The 17,667-nt window shown below is 40.7% G+C and overlaps 1 protein-coding gene across 1 annotated transcript in view; it reads left to right on the top strand.

The window, feature by feature from the left end:
- The window catches only part of ZNF827 (zinc finger protein 827), a 162,733-nt gene that overhangs the window by 27,974 nt on the left and 117,092 nt on the right, over positions 1-17,667 (top strand). The window contains exons 2-3 of the mRNA XM_045552080.1: positions 7,023-8,075; positions 16,861-17,033. Coding sequence (XP_045408036.1) covers positions 7,023-8,075; positions 16,861-17,033 — 1,226 coding nt within the window. The remainder of the gene's footprint in view (positions 1-7,022; positions 8,076-16,860; positions 17,034-17,667) is intronic.

Genomic DNA, 17,667 nt, shown 5'->3' with positions numbered 1-17,667 from the left:
TGATGTGATCATTCTCATTACCTTCGTTTTACTCACAGTTATTTAAGGTACTAATTTGAAAACGTTGCCATGTACAAAATGTTCTTCTTAACCCAGGAGGCCCCCCTGCTCCCTCATTCTGGGGACTGTCCTCCTCTCCAGACCTCCTCTCATCTCCCCAAGGCCTCACAGCACCTTTCTCCCAGCTGGACTGCTGACAGGATCCGGGTGGCTTCTCCACCCTGGTAGTTTTAAATAACTAGCAGATCTTAAATTTTCTTCCTGGCCACACTGACAGCCGTTGGGTGCCCAGGGTATCAGTGTTTCTAGAACTGTAATCTCTGAGTCTTTGAGGCGTGGAGCCAATTGCCGGCCGTGCATTTACCTCAGAATGTGGACTTGGGGCCCCGAGGACCCCAGAGGTCTCTTGGTTTCAGGCAGACCTGGTGTGGGGGATGTGCTGAGGCTTTCAGGCTACAAAGGGACAATTTAAAACTTGGCAAGTGAAACCGGCCTCAATGCGGATGTGTTTTATGCTTAACATCATAAAATTGGTTCAGAACAGCCTGATATGCGGCAGAAGCAGCCTTTATTAAACATTATAGAGGTCATCGCTTTTGTCTTCCTGATACCTCTTCCCTCTCCTTTCTTCTGTGACCCACATTGAGCCAATGGTAGGACCCGCCCTCTGGCTTGAGCGATAGGTCCAGGGAGGGGAACACGGCCTCCAGCGGCCCAATCAGAGGCGGAAGGACCTTTCTCTGGTGGGAAGTCATCAAAAGTGAAAACCCAGAACCGGCCGCGGCCAGGTTTTCAGTCTCCTGGGAAAAGTGGCCCGAGAGGAAGACTAGAGGCAAATGAGAGAGAGCCCTGATGGTGCTTTCCACGTCCTATCTGATGCCGGCTCCATTGTGCCCCTCTCATTGTTTGGTGCAGGAACTGAGAAAACTCCCTCACCGCTTCAGGCAGTCCTGCTGGTCTTCTGTCATTTACAACCACAGGAGCCCGAATACCCCTACCATGAGCAGGGCATCGAGCAGGCACACAAAAATGATTCATTCGTATCCCTGCCTCCAGGTATTTATAATCGAATAATTTGATTTCAAAACCAGTGAGTACAGTAAAATAATTGGTAAAATCTACCTTTAACAAATCAATAGATGGTGTGTTTTTAATATGTGAAGAATTAAGAATGTAAACATTTTTTTCATTGGGTTAATTTATCCAACATATATCACCTGAAGCTTGGCTTGCCCCATTAATGGGCTATTTCCTTTTTGATAGTTTGCAGAGGAGCAAGGCTGCTTGTAAATGAATTTACATCTTACATTAAAATCTTCTCCATCCTGGAAGATCCATTTCCAAAGCCACTTGCACCATTGGAGTCAATCATTCCCTCTTTTTTGCTCACACAACCCTTACTCTGTTCCAGGCACTCATTGTGCTTTGAATACTTGTGCAGCCCGCACTCCCCTGGTGATTATAAACTTTTGGACCAGAGACTGTTAGGTCTCTGAGGCTCCCTGTTTCTTCCAGTTCCTTGAACATAGTAAGTGATCAGTAAATGTTTGTTGAATTAAGTCAATTATTAGAGTTGGTTTTGCTAATAACTTTTGCAGTCAGCCTACAAACGACTTATATAAAATTGCATGTAAAAGTTGGTTGTAGGATTTGCAGTAGGTCCTACAGGTATAACTGATAATACTGATGGACATGTGTGGCCTTAAAAAGCATACATATTTAGCTGTAGATATACATTAGGTGGACAGGGAAAACTTAGAAGAATTTTAGATGAAAATAAACCAGAAAATTAGTTGGTAGGTACCAGGTGAACACACTTATGGTCACAAGGAGAGGGTGTTGGAGACATTGACTGTCAGAGAGTTAACCATGCGTGAACCCTAAGAATTTGAGCCCTGTTCTCTTTAAAACCTGCAGGCTAGATTCATGTGGACCGACAGGTGGGAAAAGTTTGTGGGCAGATTTAGAAATGGGACTTTTAGGCTTCCTTTCCCCTCTTGCTTCAACCTCAGCCAAAAAGAATGAAAATTAATAGGTATCTCTTTCTTATATATATTTTTTCTCTTTCTACTCTTGATCTTTCTGAATGAAGATGTTCTGAGTTGTGTATTGGTACAATTAAATGCATCTGATTAAAATTGTCAAACCACAAAAGAAGTGAGTTGAAAAGACATTCTCTTCTGAGAATGCAAGGAGAGTTATAGATATCGAGTTACCGAGTTGCTGGTTGAGAACTGAATTATAAATAAATGTGTTAGGTAGTGGAATTTTGTTTTGTTTTCCCCAAAGGAGAAATATTCGCCACATGGAAACAAAATTTATTCAGCATATTTTCATTCTGTAATTGCACCATTGCTATTCTTAATTCTTTGAGTTTCTGATTTAAAGGGAAAACACACAGACTGTTGTGTAAAATTGACAAGAATGAGTGTGAACCTGGCAGTCAGAGACAGAGGTTGTTGTAAAATTAGCAGTGGAAATAGCTTCCATTTATGGAGGTTAAAAATAATGTATTTACAAGGAAGTTATTTACATTGGCCATTTAGAGGCTTCCCCAGGAAGCCTGAGTTAAGAAAGCTGTGAAAGCATTTCCAGGACCCTGATTTGTGCTTTGTGATTCCACGCTGGTTGATAGACTGGAAAATGGAGGTGTTTTGCTGCTGGGGACTTCTCAAATTGTGTGTGTGTGTGAGATAGAGAGAGAGAGAGATAGAAGTCAAGGCTTGCATGTCCCAAAGTTTGTGGTGTCCAGCGAATTCATGCTCAATTGCAGGAATGTTTTATTTTGAGCTTCCCAGTGAGAGAACCTTTTCTCATGATGTAGTGTGAAAGGAAATTCCAGGCTGATTTGAAAGGTGCTTGGTGCCCTGCAGACCCTGCAGAAGAAGAGCTCACCGTAATTGGACCACTGCAGCCTTCAAGAACACCTCCTTGATGAAACTGAACGTGAAAATAGGGGAGCCCAGCAAGCAAAAAAACCACCCATTTTAAAAAAATTATTATATTTGTGGGAGAAAATCTTTGCTGTTTCGTAAACTACAGGTATATTTGTTTGAGCCTTACGATTTTTCCCTATCTGTACATCCACACTTACCTTGTGTTCATTTCTCTGAAAGCTTCCCCCACCATTTATGTGAGCTCAGGTGATGCCAGAACAGTTTCAGATATGTTTCCCCTCAAGTTTCTGAGCTTGTTCTTTCTAGGCTGTGCATTAAAATTATTTGGTGGTTTATTACTTGAATAACCTCAAGTTCAGTAGCAAGCAGCATGTTTGGAAAAGCAATTAGTAAAGTTTTATGAATTTAAAAGATATTCTTTATGTTTCCGAGTTTTCTTGCAGTCCAGAGCACATGTATCTCAGTGATTGTGTCTGCAAAGAACGGTGAAATGGATGGTTGAGAAATATCCAGGTATTTTAGGGGATTTAAACAGTTCTGTTTAAGAAATACTTTGTTTGCTCATCTGTTTGTTTTGGGTTTGTGTTTTGGCAAGGTTGGGGAAGTTGCTTTAAATGTAGATGTTAGCTGTTGTATCATTTGAGAATGTTTGGATGTTTGGATCTCCTTATCACTGCTTGATGAGATTAGAGCCTGAATTGACAACTTCCTTAGCTTTTGGCACACTTACCTGCTTCAGCACTTTTGGAAGGAGACTATTCTTGCTCACTGAAGGTGTGGAGGGGGTTAGGAAATTACGCTTTGCCTGTGGGACTTTGCCAGTAGATGTTAGGCATTTGAATCAACGTCTGACCAACTGCAACAAAGAAATAAAGAGGCAGAAAGGGAATGGAGGGATTAGAGTATAGGAATAATGGGTACTCACCTCTTAATGATTTATCTCAAGATAACGAGTGAATACTGTTCTTATCTAAGAGAATCCCTTGCTGATTTCTGATTCAAGAAGATGGCAGGATGGATGAGAGGGTGGGAGGGCAGCTGCCCAAAGCTCACTAGAAGTTGCTATTCGGACGGCCTCTGGCAGACTGTGCAGCCAGGCCTTGCAGAGAAGCACTGGGCCAGGTGTTGAAAGATTTGGTTCTTGCTTCCAGCATTAGCACCAGGTGGCTGTGTGTCTTTGATTCAACTGGTAACCTTTAACATATTTACTAGTCGGAGTAAAATGACAAGATTGGACCTGTGCTTGTAACTTTTTGTGGGTCTCAAAACCTAGATTTTATGTACATTGTTAGGTGACCCTTACTGTATTAGTTTGGGACCAATCTTGACTATCTAGAGCTACTCTAATATGACAAACACATAATCTGAAAGTATTTAATTTTGAATATTTTCCTGTTAGTTCATTTAATAAGTGTCAATAAAGATCAAAGAAGAGATTCTTTGAGGAGATATTCAAGCAATTCTTACTGTAGTGGCTTTTAAGTCTTTTACTTACTATTTATAGGATAGTTTCTATGTGGTTTAATCTGAAATCAAGAAAGGTGGTTTGCCAAAGAAACATAAAATTAGCCCTATTGTTGAAACTGATGTTGACTGCTTGGTGTTTGGTAAAAAGCATCTCTACGAGAAGCCATTGGGGGAAATGAGGAGTTCAGGGTCACTGCCAATTTCAGGAAAGATGAAAAATGTTGAAATCAAGTGGAAAGAAGGAAATGTGGCAAATCACAAAGAACCAGACTTTTTTTAACAGAAAAAAATCCAATTTTATCTGCTTTTTCCCAAGCAAATTCCATTTGATATTTTACATTTTCTTGATAACTTAATAAAGAATCTCAGGAAGGAGTTGCAGAATTTTAGCTTAGTGAAAGAGAATTTGTCATTTGTGACATTTCTTCTCTAAATAGCATGGGAAGATCAATGTATTAGCTTGTAGTTCATGCACTACTAGTTCTAGCTATTTCTATTTCAAAAAGAAACAGCATGCTATATGGCAAAACTTGGTACAGTGAGGAATTCTGGCTGAATCCCTAAACATTTACCGAACCCTGCTAGAGACCAGGCATTGTGCTAGGCACAGTATGAGATATGCAGGTAATAAAACACAGTCGTCCCTCCCGTCCAAGAGCACCATTTTAGATGGGAAGCTAATAGTAGACAGAAAATTTAGAGTGATATAAAATCAATGTAAACAAAACATGAGATGTTGGCTTTGCAATCAAAATATGCACTGAATCTGGCCACTTCTCACCCCTTACAGCCACCTGTGCTGAGCCACCATCATCCCCCGCTCCTTGATTCTAACCTCCTAGCTTGTCTCACTGCACTCACCCTTGTCCCTGCAGTCTGTTTCCCACACAGCAGCCAGAACAATCCTTTGACAACATGTCACATCGTATCACTCCCCTGCCCCAAGTCCTCCAGTGGTTCCCAAATTTGCCAAATGTAAAAGATCTTTCAGTAGTTCACAGTCCTATGGCTCTGCATGGCCCCACTCCTGCACATACACATGCTCACTCATGGTATTCTCGGACCTCCTCTCCCACTGCTCTGACCCTCACTCACTTCACTCTCCCCACACTGTCTTCCATGCTGTCCCATGGACATGCCAGGCATGTTCCCCACAGTAAAGCCTTCACAGTGACTCTCCCTGAGATAGCTGCATGGACGAGTCCTCATTTCTTCCAAGTCTTTGCTCAAATGTCACCACCTCAGTGAAGCTCCTCCCTGACCACCTATTGAAAATTGCAGCTCATCCCCCACTCACTACCCCCCATCTTCCTTGTCCTGCTCTACATGGTTTTCCATAGGACTTATCACCCTCTGGCCTACTATATGATTTACTAATTTATTGATTTTGTTTGATATCTGTCTTCCTCCACTGGAATGTCAGCTTCAAGAACGCAAGATCTTAGTTTTGTTCATTGTTGTCCAACTAGAACAATCCAGACAATCTAGAACAATCTAGAACAATGCCTAGCATGCAGCTGGTACTCCACATGTATTTGTTAAATGAGTGACTGAATGAATGAGAAGGAGATTCATTCTGAGAGTTCTAGGGAGAATTGTAAGGAGGAAAACTTTGAGATGGGTGTTGAAGGATGAAGAGGTTTGGGGAGTCAGCTTTTCTGGGGAAAGACACTTCAGAGAAAAGGAGTATCATGGGCAAAGGTAGAAAAGTGGCAGAGCTCTCGAATGCACCTGGAATGGCAAGGGGCCTGCCTGACTGGTGCCTGGGGCGGTGGTGGGAATGGTAGTGGTAGACTGATGAATGAAAGGAGAGAAGATAACTATCGGGGACTCAGTGGAGTGAGGGAACAAATTCCTAATCACTGGCTGTGATAAGATAACAAGCATGTTGGTGATTGGATGTATAACATGACAGATATTGTCACGGTAAGAAATCAGTAATGGGAATGGTATTTGCTAACAAGATCTGATTTTTATATAGTACTTCACTATTTTCAAACCACGATCAAATGGTTATTATGATGTAAGCTTCCTAACAACTGGTCAAGTGAGTTAAGCAGGTATCATTTACGTTTTTTGGTAAGCTTTTTAAAAAATGAATTGCATTTTATATTGGAGGAAGTGAATTCTCAAACCAGCTAAGTGACTTGCCTAAAGTCGTGGAGTTGGAAAGTAGGGAAGCAGCTTCTCACTGTATGTGTCTCATGGTCAGTGTTTTCCCGCTGTACCAGACTGCTTCTCTAATTCTCACAAAATACTAAATATACCATGCTGGTTGTTCACAAGGGTACAAGCCTATTTCTGTTTCCCCTATTCATTGAAAACAGCAGTTTCTTCATCCAGTTACTTCTTTACCAGATCCATTTTTCTCTTTCCTTCTTTTCCATTTCGACTTATCTGGAATACTTTTTGGAAAGATTAATATATATAATATGTGGGTATGTTTTTACCTTTGCCTGTTTGGCATTTTTACCTTTTCCAGGCTTCTGCCAAGACTGTCTGCTCCAGCACGTCACACTCTATTAAGGTTGTTGCTGGTTTTCATTTGGTTCTTGGGTGGAAGGGAAGAGAAAGCATGTCACCCGCTCCATTTGAATGTCTTACGACTTGCCTATTGCTCACTTTGGGAGTAAACCTGATCTTCTTAATTCCCCCCAGATGTTAGTAGGCAGGAAGAGGCGGAGGGAGAGCTCAGTGAAGGAGAACACTGGTATGGAAACTCTTCAGAGACTCCGTCAGAAGCCTCCTATGGAGAAGTCCAGGAGAACTATAAGTTGTCTCTGGAGGACCGGATCCAGGAGCAGTCCACATCTCCCGACACCTCCTTGGGAAGTGCAACTCCCAGCAGTCACACGTTGGAGCTGGTGGCACTCGACAGTGAGGTCCTACGAGACTCACTGCAGTGTCAAGATCACCTTTCGCCCGGAGTGTCTTCTTTGTGTGAAGATGACCCCCCTGGTTCCAATAAGCCCCTGAGCAGTAACTTGAGGCGGCTCCTGGAGGCTGGTTCCCTCAAACTCGATGCCACAGCCACGGCCAATGGCAGAGTGGAGTCCCCCGTAAATGTTGGCTCGAACCTCTCCTTTTCCCCTCCTTCCCACCATGCCCAACAGCTCAGTGTTCTGGCCAGAAAGTTAGCTGAGAAGCAGGAACAGAATGACCAATACACTCCAAGTAACCGTTTTATATGGAATCAAGGTAAGTGGTTGCCAAACTCAACCACCACCTGCGGCTTGTCTCCGGATTCAGCCATCCTAAAACTGAAAGCTGCAGCCAATGCTGTTCTGCAGGACAAATCTCTCACCAGGACTGAGGAGACCATGCGATTTGAGTCCTTTTCCTCCCCTTTTAGCTCCCAGTCTGCTAGTTCTACCTTGGCAGCTTTGTCCAAGAAAGTCAGTGAGCGAAGTTTGACTCCTGGTCAGGAGCACCCGCCTCCGGCCAGCTCCTTCCTTTCCCTGGCTTCTATGACCTCCTCAGCGGCCCTTCTGAAAGAGGTAGCAGCAAGGGCTGCTGGCAGTCTTCTGGCTGAAAAATCATCACTGTTGCCTGAGGACCCTCTACCGCCACCGCCTTCAGAGAAGAAGCCAGAAAAAGTAACTCCACCACCTCCACCACCACCTCCGCCACCTCCACCACCACCGCCACAATCCTTGGAATTATTGTTACTTCCAGTTCCTAAGGGAAGAGTTTCTAAACCCTCCAATTCAGGTATGGAATCTTTTCTTTCAATCATCGTGTAAGTCTTTTTGACTGTAAACTGTGATGTCTTATTCATTGGGTTTTGCAGTTGGGGTCCCCATCTGATCTGAGGCAGGAGTAAAAAAGCAAGAGCACAACAAAATACTTTAAGTAAGCAGCACAGTAGCCTTTCATGTATGTATTACACAAAGACTTCACAAATAGCTTCATTTTTGAAAGGTAATGAATAATCTTAGAGACATACAGTACTCCCTCCCTTTCATACAAATGATTTTTTTTTCTTACTAAGTTCAGGCTAGGTCCATACAAGATATATTTAATGGGGAAAGATCAAAGCATCTTTGTCACGGAGTGTATGGCATCGCTGAACATAGAGGGGTAAAAACCCACTGCTTTTGAAACAGTGGACAAGGGAGAGTCCACACTCCTGCTGCCTCCATCACAAATGGACTTTTGTATAATCAGTAACTACTCTGCTCTAATTTATCACAGCATACACTTTTATGTTAGCATTTTTATTACTTTTTTTGTGGAATTTAAGCCTTTCTCACTTATCCTATTCTTCTATAATTTCTTGTCATGTATATAAGAACTCTAAAAAATATTGTGAATAGAACTTAAAGCATTTCTGGCAGATGCTTTATTTTATTCAATTCCAATCAGATTCTGAAGGAACATGCATGTGGAAAATTTGAATCATAAGTTTTTCTAGTGGAGACAGTCTTTCCGATGGAGAAGTCGCTGTTATATAGAGCCTTGGCATTCATAATTATTCATCTGAGGGAGAAATTTAGTCACTTGAGTTCTGACAATGGAAACAGCATTTCTTGTACTGGTTTGCTTTAAAATTGCACGCATGATAAATACATGTTCCCAGGGATGCATGTATGGGGTTTCAGGTGTCTCCCAAGGATATCCTGCCAGACTGGAACAGGAAGTAGGCTATGTGTGTCCTCATCAGTGTAAACACTGCCATTGTGTGTGTCTAGCTAACTTCGGATTATTTGCAGCAACATTGATTAGGAGAGCTTGGAATGGCAAATAATTGACTGAACTATCACAGCTAACATCAATTTGATGCATTTATGACAAATTTCCATTTAAATTGCTGAGTGAGCTATATGCACTAATTATAATTACTTTAAAACTTGTATAAACGGCAGAATAGAACTAGGAAAATGGATATCTGGGACTTTTATGATTCTCAGTGATCCAAATCATTCACTCTAGAGTTTCTGAAGTGTCAATAAAATCCTGAAATGTTTATCAATTCTGAGTTTCATTTCTCACTTCTTACCTGTCATCTCATGAGATAAGGAGAGAAATGGCTAAAATTAGCAAAGAAGAAGAAGAGCCCAGGAAGCTGGGTAATTTTACAGTGGAATAAATCACTCCTGACTCAGAAATTTCATTTAGGGGTAGCAGCAGAAAGAGAGGTATGGCTATATGTAAAGTGTCATTTTATAAATATTCTCTGTATCTGTTTATTTAATAAATGTATGAGTGGTGTTTACAGTATAAATTCATCTGAACATTAGTCACTTGGAAAGCTTATACAAAATTAATAGTACATTTTAGATGACTGAAGACTTAGAAAGAAATGACTGATAAAACCATGTTTCCTGAAGGCCAAACTGTAGCGGCTTTGTCATTTTAAAGTAGTCTTGGGTAAAATTAGCAATAGTTGTGAAATATAATTTTTTTTCACTCAAACAACTAGATGCATGTAAAGATGAGAAAGAGGTCATGCGTTTCCAGCAAATGGTCGACTTTTGTTTGTTTTGTTGTAGGAAATACACTCGGGGGAAAGCTGTGTTCCTTTTTTGGTTTAAATGCATTTAATCCTTAGCAACATCTCAATGAGTTTCTCAGCAGAGTTTCATATGGGAGATCTACAAGAAATCATTTTTTCTTTGCTTTTCACTGAATTTTTTCTCTTGCTGAAATACTTAATATTTTAATCAATCTAATAATGCTGCTGATCTGACAGGAGGCGGAGCTTATGCGGTGATGTGAGTGATGGGGAGTGGCTGTAAATACAGATGGAGCTTTGCTTGCTTGCCCGCCACTCACCTGCTGTGTGGAGGGTTTCTAACAGGCCACAGACTGGGTACTGGTCTGATCTGAGGTCTGAGGGTTGGGGACCACAGCACTGTACTGTTGGTTTCAGGGCAAGCTGGGGGCTGGATTCAGGTGTAACTTGGCTTTACCTAAAACGCACTATGGGAGTATGGTGAGAGTCATCACCCACGTTTCTAAACATTCCTCATTATTATTTTTTCCTTTTACGTTGGAAGGAAATTTTAGTTAAATTTAAAATAGGTGAACTGGCTTCTTGAAGCAGGGAAAGAGTTTCTATTGCCTAATGACTTAAATAAACAAATAATAACCAAAAAGAAAAAGCCACAAAAATAAACTGTACACCATCCTGATTTCAAGCAGGGCTTCCATTTTTTAAAAAGCTATTTCTCAAAATGTTGCCAAAAAGGCATATAAAGTTGATTCTAAAGTTACAAAGAGATATGTGCTAGAAAAGCCGATCCTGCCTTGAGTAATTTAGACACCAGCATTTCTTTGACCTTCTTTAGGTCAGGGGAAGTCCAAACCATGAAAAAAATTGTCTTTTAGGTCTGGCCTTATTCTTCTTTTTTGAACAGGATTCAGTTGTTGCCAGGTCATGGTGTATTTAATTCTTTAAAGAGTCCACCACTTGATAGCCTTTGTGCCCCGCAAGAGAGACGTGACACTTGAGGAGGAGGTTTCTTTCATGTGACCCTGCGCCCTCAGCACATGCTACACTGCTCCTCCGAAAGGGGACACGATAGAGGGAAGATTATGTCCGTTTGCTATAAAGATAAATGTCACACATTGACTCAATTCTCTTTGAAGCTACTGTTCTGTTGCAGCTCAGGATAAAATAAATGGTTTTTATTTTAAAAACAAAGTTTCCTATAGAGGGCCAACAAGATTCTCAGGAAGCCAGGTTCCTGGTTAAAAGAAATGACAGGGGAGTTTCAGAGAGAGGGTCTTCAAAACATCCTTACTGGGCTGAATAAAATTTAAATATGCCTAGAAGCAACCTGGTGTCATACAGCTAAGAATATTTCCTGGGCCGATACATAGGGGTTTTCTGGCTGCTGTTTTCCTTCATATTGATATTTATATAATATTATTAAAATTATTGCAAAAGCCTAGAAAGTCCAGAGAGGAAGATTACTTTTTCTGATACTCCCATTAGGTCCACAGTTATTATAATAAGCCTTAATAAGCCTTAATCTGAGAATGATTACATACATGAACTTGTTTAGAAAATTCGCTTTTTAACCAAGATTCAGAATTATCTCTTGCTGATCTCGATAATATTTTCCCAGTGATTTCAACTTCATCTGGCTGTAGATATCAGGCTCTTCTCTTACTTTTATTGAATATTTACTAGTTAAAATAGGCACTGATAATGTCAGTGTCAGTAGTAACAGATAAACCCAGTGATACATAGGTTTTTTTGTTGCCCTGAAATAGTATCTGAGAGATACGCCCAAGAAATTCCGTTAAAAGATGATGAATCCGTGTGTGTTGTTAGGAAGGAAGATGGGTCACTCATCCTCCTACACAGATGTGCACCTGTAGGGTTAGTAGGTCTAGGGTACAGATGGTGGTGATGCACAGATTGTGCATACTCAGAGTCACCTGGCATTTTGAACTCCTTCTCTGTGTATGGTAAGGTCTGCATGCAGAAACTACCCACTTGCAAATTACCTTGACTCGCTGCAAATTATCACATAAGATCTAACAAAAGAAAGTTTGATTGCAAAGCCTGCAAAACAATTACAATTTGTTTTAAAAATACCTGCTTTGTGTTAAAGCAATTAAGCTACTAAAACCCTCCATAATTTTTAAAAAATTCTTTTAGCCCAGTGAAGTTTTGTTGTTGTTGCTTTGTAAATTTATGTGTAGAAAATATGGTAGAACACCAAACTGGAAATGAAGAGATTGGCTCTAATCCCCGTCCTGCCACAAAATAGTAGAGGAACTTGCAGCATACCACCTCAGTTCAGTTTTCTCATCTGTAAATTGAACTGGTTTGGAATTATTTCCAAGATTCCTTCCTGTTTTAAAATTCCTCGCTTTTACTTACTGCTTAATTTTTAACAGTTTGTCTAATAACTCAAAACAAACCATTGTTTTCTATTTTTTAATTAAATATGTTGCATCTTAAAATTCACTGTCAAACCTCCCACAAGATAGTCTCTGCCTTTGGGCAGATCTTGCTCAATGTAAATAGTTCAACATATATGATTGCACTTTATTAATGATGTAGCCACACAGTATGCATTTTTAACATAAACTGCTCCAAGTTCATTTTTGGAAACAGCTAAGGTATAAGTACATGAACATCTATGTGTTTATCCATCCATTTGTTTAGGACATGTATTGGTGCACTATGTGAAAGGCATGCACTCTTGGGTTAATGCTAGTTCCACTGGAACTTACTGGCAGCCTCTTGCATCTTTTTCTTCCATTTCCAGCCTGTGTTTCACTTTTCTTTCCTTTCTTGACCCAGACTTTTTTTCTTCAATCTCATCATATTTAATACACACTTACTGAATCATACGTTGTACCTGGCACTATTTGGGGGCTGGAGTACAAAAGTAAGTACTTTACAAAGGTAAAGTACTTACAAAGGTAAGTACTACCAGGCCCTTTGCTAGCCAATTTCCCCTCCACCCTCTCCTTCTTCCACCTTCTATCTTTTCCATATCTCATTTTTCCCTGCTGAGCTGAATTTGGCCATCAGAGTTTTGTCTAGGGTGAGCCAGACTGTACCTGAGCAACGCAAGGGACTCATACTCCTTTATTTCCTCTGGGCTCCAGTGACAAGCTACCATGTTGGGCCAGGCCTTGAGCTATGTGTTTATTATGTGGTGTCAGTTATTTAAATTCACATCTGCTCTGATGGTGAGTTTTCTGCTTTGGAGGGTGTGAATAGAGTTTGTTTATTGTCACTACTATTAATATTACTACAACAACTACTATTACCAGTAGCTTACCTTTACTGTGTAACGGGCATTTTACACACATTGATTACCTCATTTATTCCAATAATATTATTGCCTATAAAGAAAATATTTTTTCTCCAAAGGAGCAAATTAGCAGCTATCCATCCCACTGGGTCTCTTAGCATTCGGTGGCGTTTAGTTTTGTTTGCAGTGATATTAAATACCTAGTAAGGTATTTGGGGGAGTTGTTTATCAGGCAGTTGTAAACTAGGTAAAATTATGAACATTTAGATTTCATTGCCTCAAGAATATGTGGTGTATTCTGAGGAAGTGGTCAGATTTCCTTAGGTTGTAAATTTGAGTGAAATTTACAGCTGTCAGTTCCCTGAAAATAGTTTGGCATATGATATAGAATACATCCTTACTTCCTCCCTTTTCTAAAGTAGTCAGCAACATCACATACACATGGAGGGTGTCCTGGTGAAATACAAAATTTCTTTTTTGAATAAATAAAAATGCAAATGTTACCAGGGAGCTTACTGGCCAAATTTGAAAATTAATCATTGTTTTCTGGTTACTTTTATCATTTGGCCTCTGTCTTCTTCCTTTATCACTGTGGTCTGTTAAAAATTTCAAAAGTTACAATAGTGTAGCTATTTGACCACATTTCTTGCAGTTAGTTTCTCTTCATTGTGAGTATTCTAATTTTTCCTAGTCAATCCAATCTTGTAATTTATACATGATTCATGTGTATTTTGTTATTAATTAAAACTAAGAAAGCATAGCTCCAAAATGAAATGGATTTTATGAAATTCTAATATGCAGGGTTTAAGGTAGTGTACTCTATACTACATTTGAAATACAGAAGCAGTGATTAGGGTGGGGGCTGGGAGGTGTCAGAAAGAATAGGAAACACATTGGTCACATTAGGCAAGGCAAGATGCTAGGGGAAACTGGCACTGTTCGTTTTATCAGTTAATGCCTTTTTATTACCTTCCTATGGTGTGCCATGAAGTCTTAGGTCAGTTGAGAACATCTCAGTTTTTCTCTCCTCTTCCAGATAGTTCTGTAAAATTAGGCAGTTTAGGGATTTGATAATGGGACATGCTTACTGAAGATGGGGATCAGTGACAGCCTGTTTGTGTATCTCTTTCTTATTACTTTGGTGTTCTTATAACACAAAATAGACATTGTTATCATTTTTTCCCTGTGGCATATGACAATAATTTCACCTAGAGGTCTGACTCAGTCCTTTCTCTCAAATCTGTTGTTCAACATGTAGTCTTTGTGATCAAAATATCAGGGTGGAGGGAATGACAAGGAAATACAGAAAATGAGAAGCAAAATTGGGGGTAGAACTACAGATCAGCAGAAGCAAGCAACAAAAACCGACAGCAGGAAAGCGATAGGGGGTGAATAAAAAATGCTTGCTTCTAGTTCTCTACAAGGTTTGCTTTTCCTAGAATAAAAGAAAACCTTCAGTCTGTCCTTCCCACCCCCACCCCCAATCACAAAAGGAAATATTTATGAAGGAACATATATCAAGTAGAATTTCCAGACCTGAAAGGCATGTTTTTAGTGAGAGGATTCTTTTTCAAGTCTATTGGTTAAGCTAACCAATATCACTTATACCTGTATCAGTAAAACTGCATTTTTGGAATGCCTTAACTTTATTCTAGAACTCTTCTGGTTCCATCCATTTTATGTGCTCCTTTGCATACAGAGATTCAGTTGAGTCAATAAATAAATAATGAAATTATTTTAAAGTATGCATCTGGGAATATTTTCTCTTAAAATTATAAAAGTAATGTGTGTATTTAAAAATTCAAATAGTACAGGAGGGTAATACAATGAAAACACAAGTTTTCCTCCCTGAATCCTTCCTTTTAATCCACAATCCTTCAATAGTAACTGCTTAATGATTTCTTGGGTATGCTTCCAGAAAAATTTCACGCAAATAAAAAGATACTTTTTGTTTGTTTCCTTATTCATGCCATTCTTCCCACTCCCTTTTTTTTTTCTCAATTATTTTAAAGCAGATCCCAGACATCATATCCGTTTGCTTGTAAATACTTCCATGTATGTATCTCCAACAGATAAGGACTTTAAAAAACTAACCACAATTCCATTATCACATCTAACAGGAACAATAATTGTTACATGATATTATGGAACACCCAGGCTATAATCAGTATTTCCTCAATTATTTCAAAACATGTCTTTTTACAGTTGTTTTGTTTAAACAGAATCCAAATAAGCTTCATACCTTGCATTTGTTTTGTATATCTCTTAAGTCTCTTTTTATCCGTAACTCCTTCCCTTTTAAAAATGCCATTTATGTATTGAAGGAACTGGGTCATTTGTCCTGAGGAATTCCCACATTCTAGATTTGGCTGATTCCATCTCCTTGGTATGTTTAACACGTTTTTTTTTTTTTATCACCTGTATTACCAATGAAGGGCTAGTTATATAGAAACTTGATTAAATTTTTATAAGAATGTTTCATAGATGGCATATCAGAAAGCATATGTTATCTGTCCCATTTTTGGTGATGTTAAGATTAATCAATGGTTTTAGGTGTTGCCAACTTGATCCATCCTTTATAAAGCTCCCTATCAACCTTTCGTCAAGTGGTTTTAGCAGCAATTGATTCCCATTTTTTAGAAAAAATAGAATCACACTAGACATATGGTCTTGTATCTTGCATTACCCACTAACTCTAATATCTTGCACATGTTTTCATCTATAGATCTAGCTCATTTTAAAAAATGGCTTCATATATTTTATTTTATGAATGTATGTCAATTTACTTAGCTGGTAAGGAAATATTTCTGATTCCTCATGATTAAGAAAGGACTAAGTGACACTACTTGTTTCTATTCCCTGTGTCCCTAAATTGCAGAGGTTAGTGTGGCACTGAGCAATATAAGTTGGTAGACCAGAAGCTTAGCAATACAATGTCAGAACAGAGACCCTTCCCTTTGGGGATAATAGAGAAGAGAGTGATCTTAGCTTCACTTGGAGAAGGAGGTTGTTGGTTTGTTTAATTTATTGAAAAATTGGAGCATTTGTGGAGCTCTTCCCAAAGTGGGCGGTAGGGCCCAGTCGCCATGCAGAGGAAGGCAGCACATATTGTTAGTGGTTAGTAGAGGGACAGAAATAAGAGGGTAAGAACCCTGACCTTAAGAGTCCTTGATGGCTAAATTGGCGGCAGCATCTGCTCAAGCCACAACTCAACAAGTCAGCAGTAGGGATTCAAAAATTTGCCTCCCTTGGAGTTTAGTTGATGATGTTTATGATAGCTGTTTGATTTTCAGTGTGAGGCAGTGCATTATTCTCTGTCCCATTTGATTTGTCTTTATTTCTCACCGTTTTCCAAGTGCAGAAGTTCAGACATGGACTGAATGGCAGTTTCCATGTGGAAACCAAGCTCCTGGTTTTAGGTTTCTCTGACTGTATACGGTGCCTTTGGGGCCCTTGAGTTAGGCCAGGCCAGGTGAAGCCCCTTTGCAGATGTTCTCCTAAGTGTGGGCTGGCCTTTGGCAGTATGACTGTCACAGGGCTGGACGACCGGATCTTGGAAAATGGAGCCCAGATAGAAGTAACTAGATGTATGTAGGTTTCTACCTGAAGAAAAATGGTCACAAAACTTCCTCATGGATAAAACCTTGGAATTGCCAAGACAAAAACCCAGATCATCTTTAGTGCTTTTTATATAGCAATGCATGTGAATTAGTGCCGGATGCAACATAGCCTTTTGTTTTCCTTAATGTTCCTTTCTTTCTCCTTCTTCCAAGCCTCAGAAGAGGAAAGCGGAAAGCCTTTCCAATGTCCAATATGCGGTTTGGTTATAAAAAGGAAGAGTTACTGGAAGCGGCATATGGTGATTCACACAGGTTTAAAAAGTCATCAGTGCCCGCTCTGCCCATTCCGGTGTGCTCGCAAGGACAATCTCAAATCCCACATGAAGGTAAGCCACCTGCGGGCGGCTCCACGGAGGGGCGGGCCCAGCCGGCGCGCCTGCGCAGTGCGGGCAGCGAGCCTTCCCGGCCTCGCCAGGTGCCTCCGGTGGAGCATGCGCAGAGCCGCGCTCACGGTTGGCGGTTAGAGCTCCCCGAGGAGAACGGACGCGGGAGAGGGTGTTCTTTCGAAGATGTTAACGTCCACTTTTCCACCAAGAACTGAAAGGTAGAGAGAATCTGCTCTATCCAAACCGTATATGTAGTGGAGAGCTGTCCTTTCCTATAGGGGAGCCATGGCGTGACCCGGCCCGTGTGGGGACGCGTTTCGGGGAGCGGGGCCGCGGAGGCAGGGTCGGGGGAGGGCGGGAGGCGGGGAGAGCCGCGTCCGGGAGGAACTGCTGGACTGGACACCGAAGGCGGGCTCTGGAACCTGCCCCCTTCCTGGAGAGACTGCCCTCGGCTGTTGTTGCTTTCCTCTCCAGCTTGCAAACCCAGAAGAACACACCTAGAGACACTGCAGAGGACAGGTGTGAGGGTGTTGAAAGGCACCTGGGCTTTAACTTGGCCCCATGGGAGTCTTGGGGACCATGTCCGACAAGGCTGAGAGGAGTCCTTAAGGCTGGCAGTGTTTGAGCTATCACA

Source organism: Lemur catta, chromosome 5, assembly GCF_020740605.2.
Source record: "Lemur catta isolate mLemCat1 chromosome 5, mLemCat1.pri, whole genome shotgun sequence".
In the NCBI taxonomy this organism is placed as follows: Eukaryota; Metazoa; Chordata; class Mammalia; order Primates; family Lemuridae; genus Lemur; species Lemur catta.
Note: the sequence above shows the minus strand (reverse complement) of the source record. Positions and strands in the feature narration are given on the sequence as shown.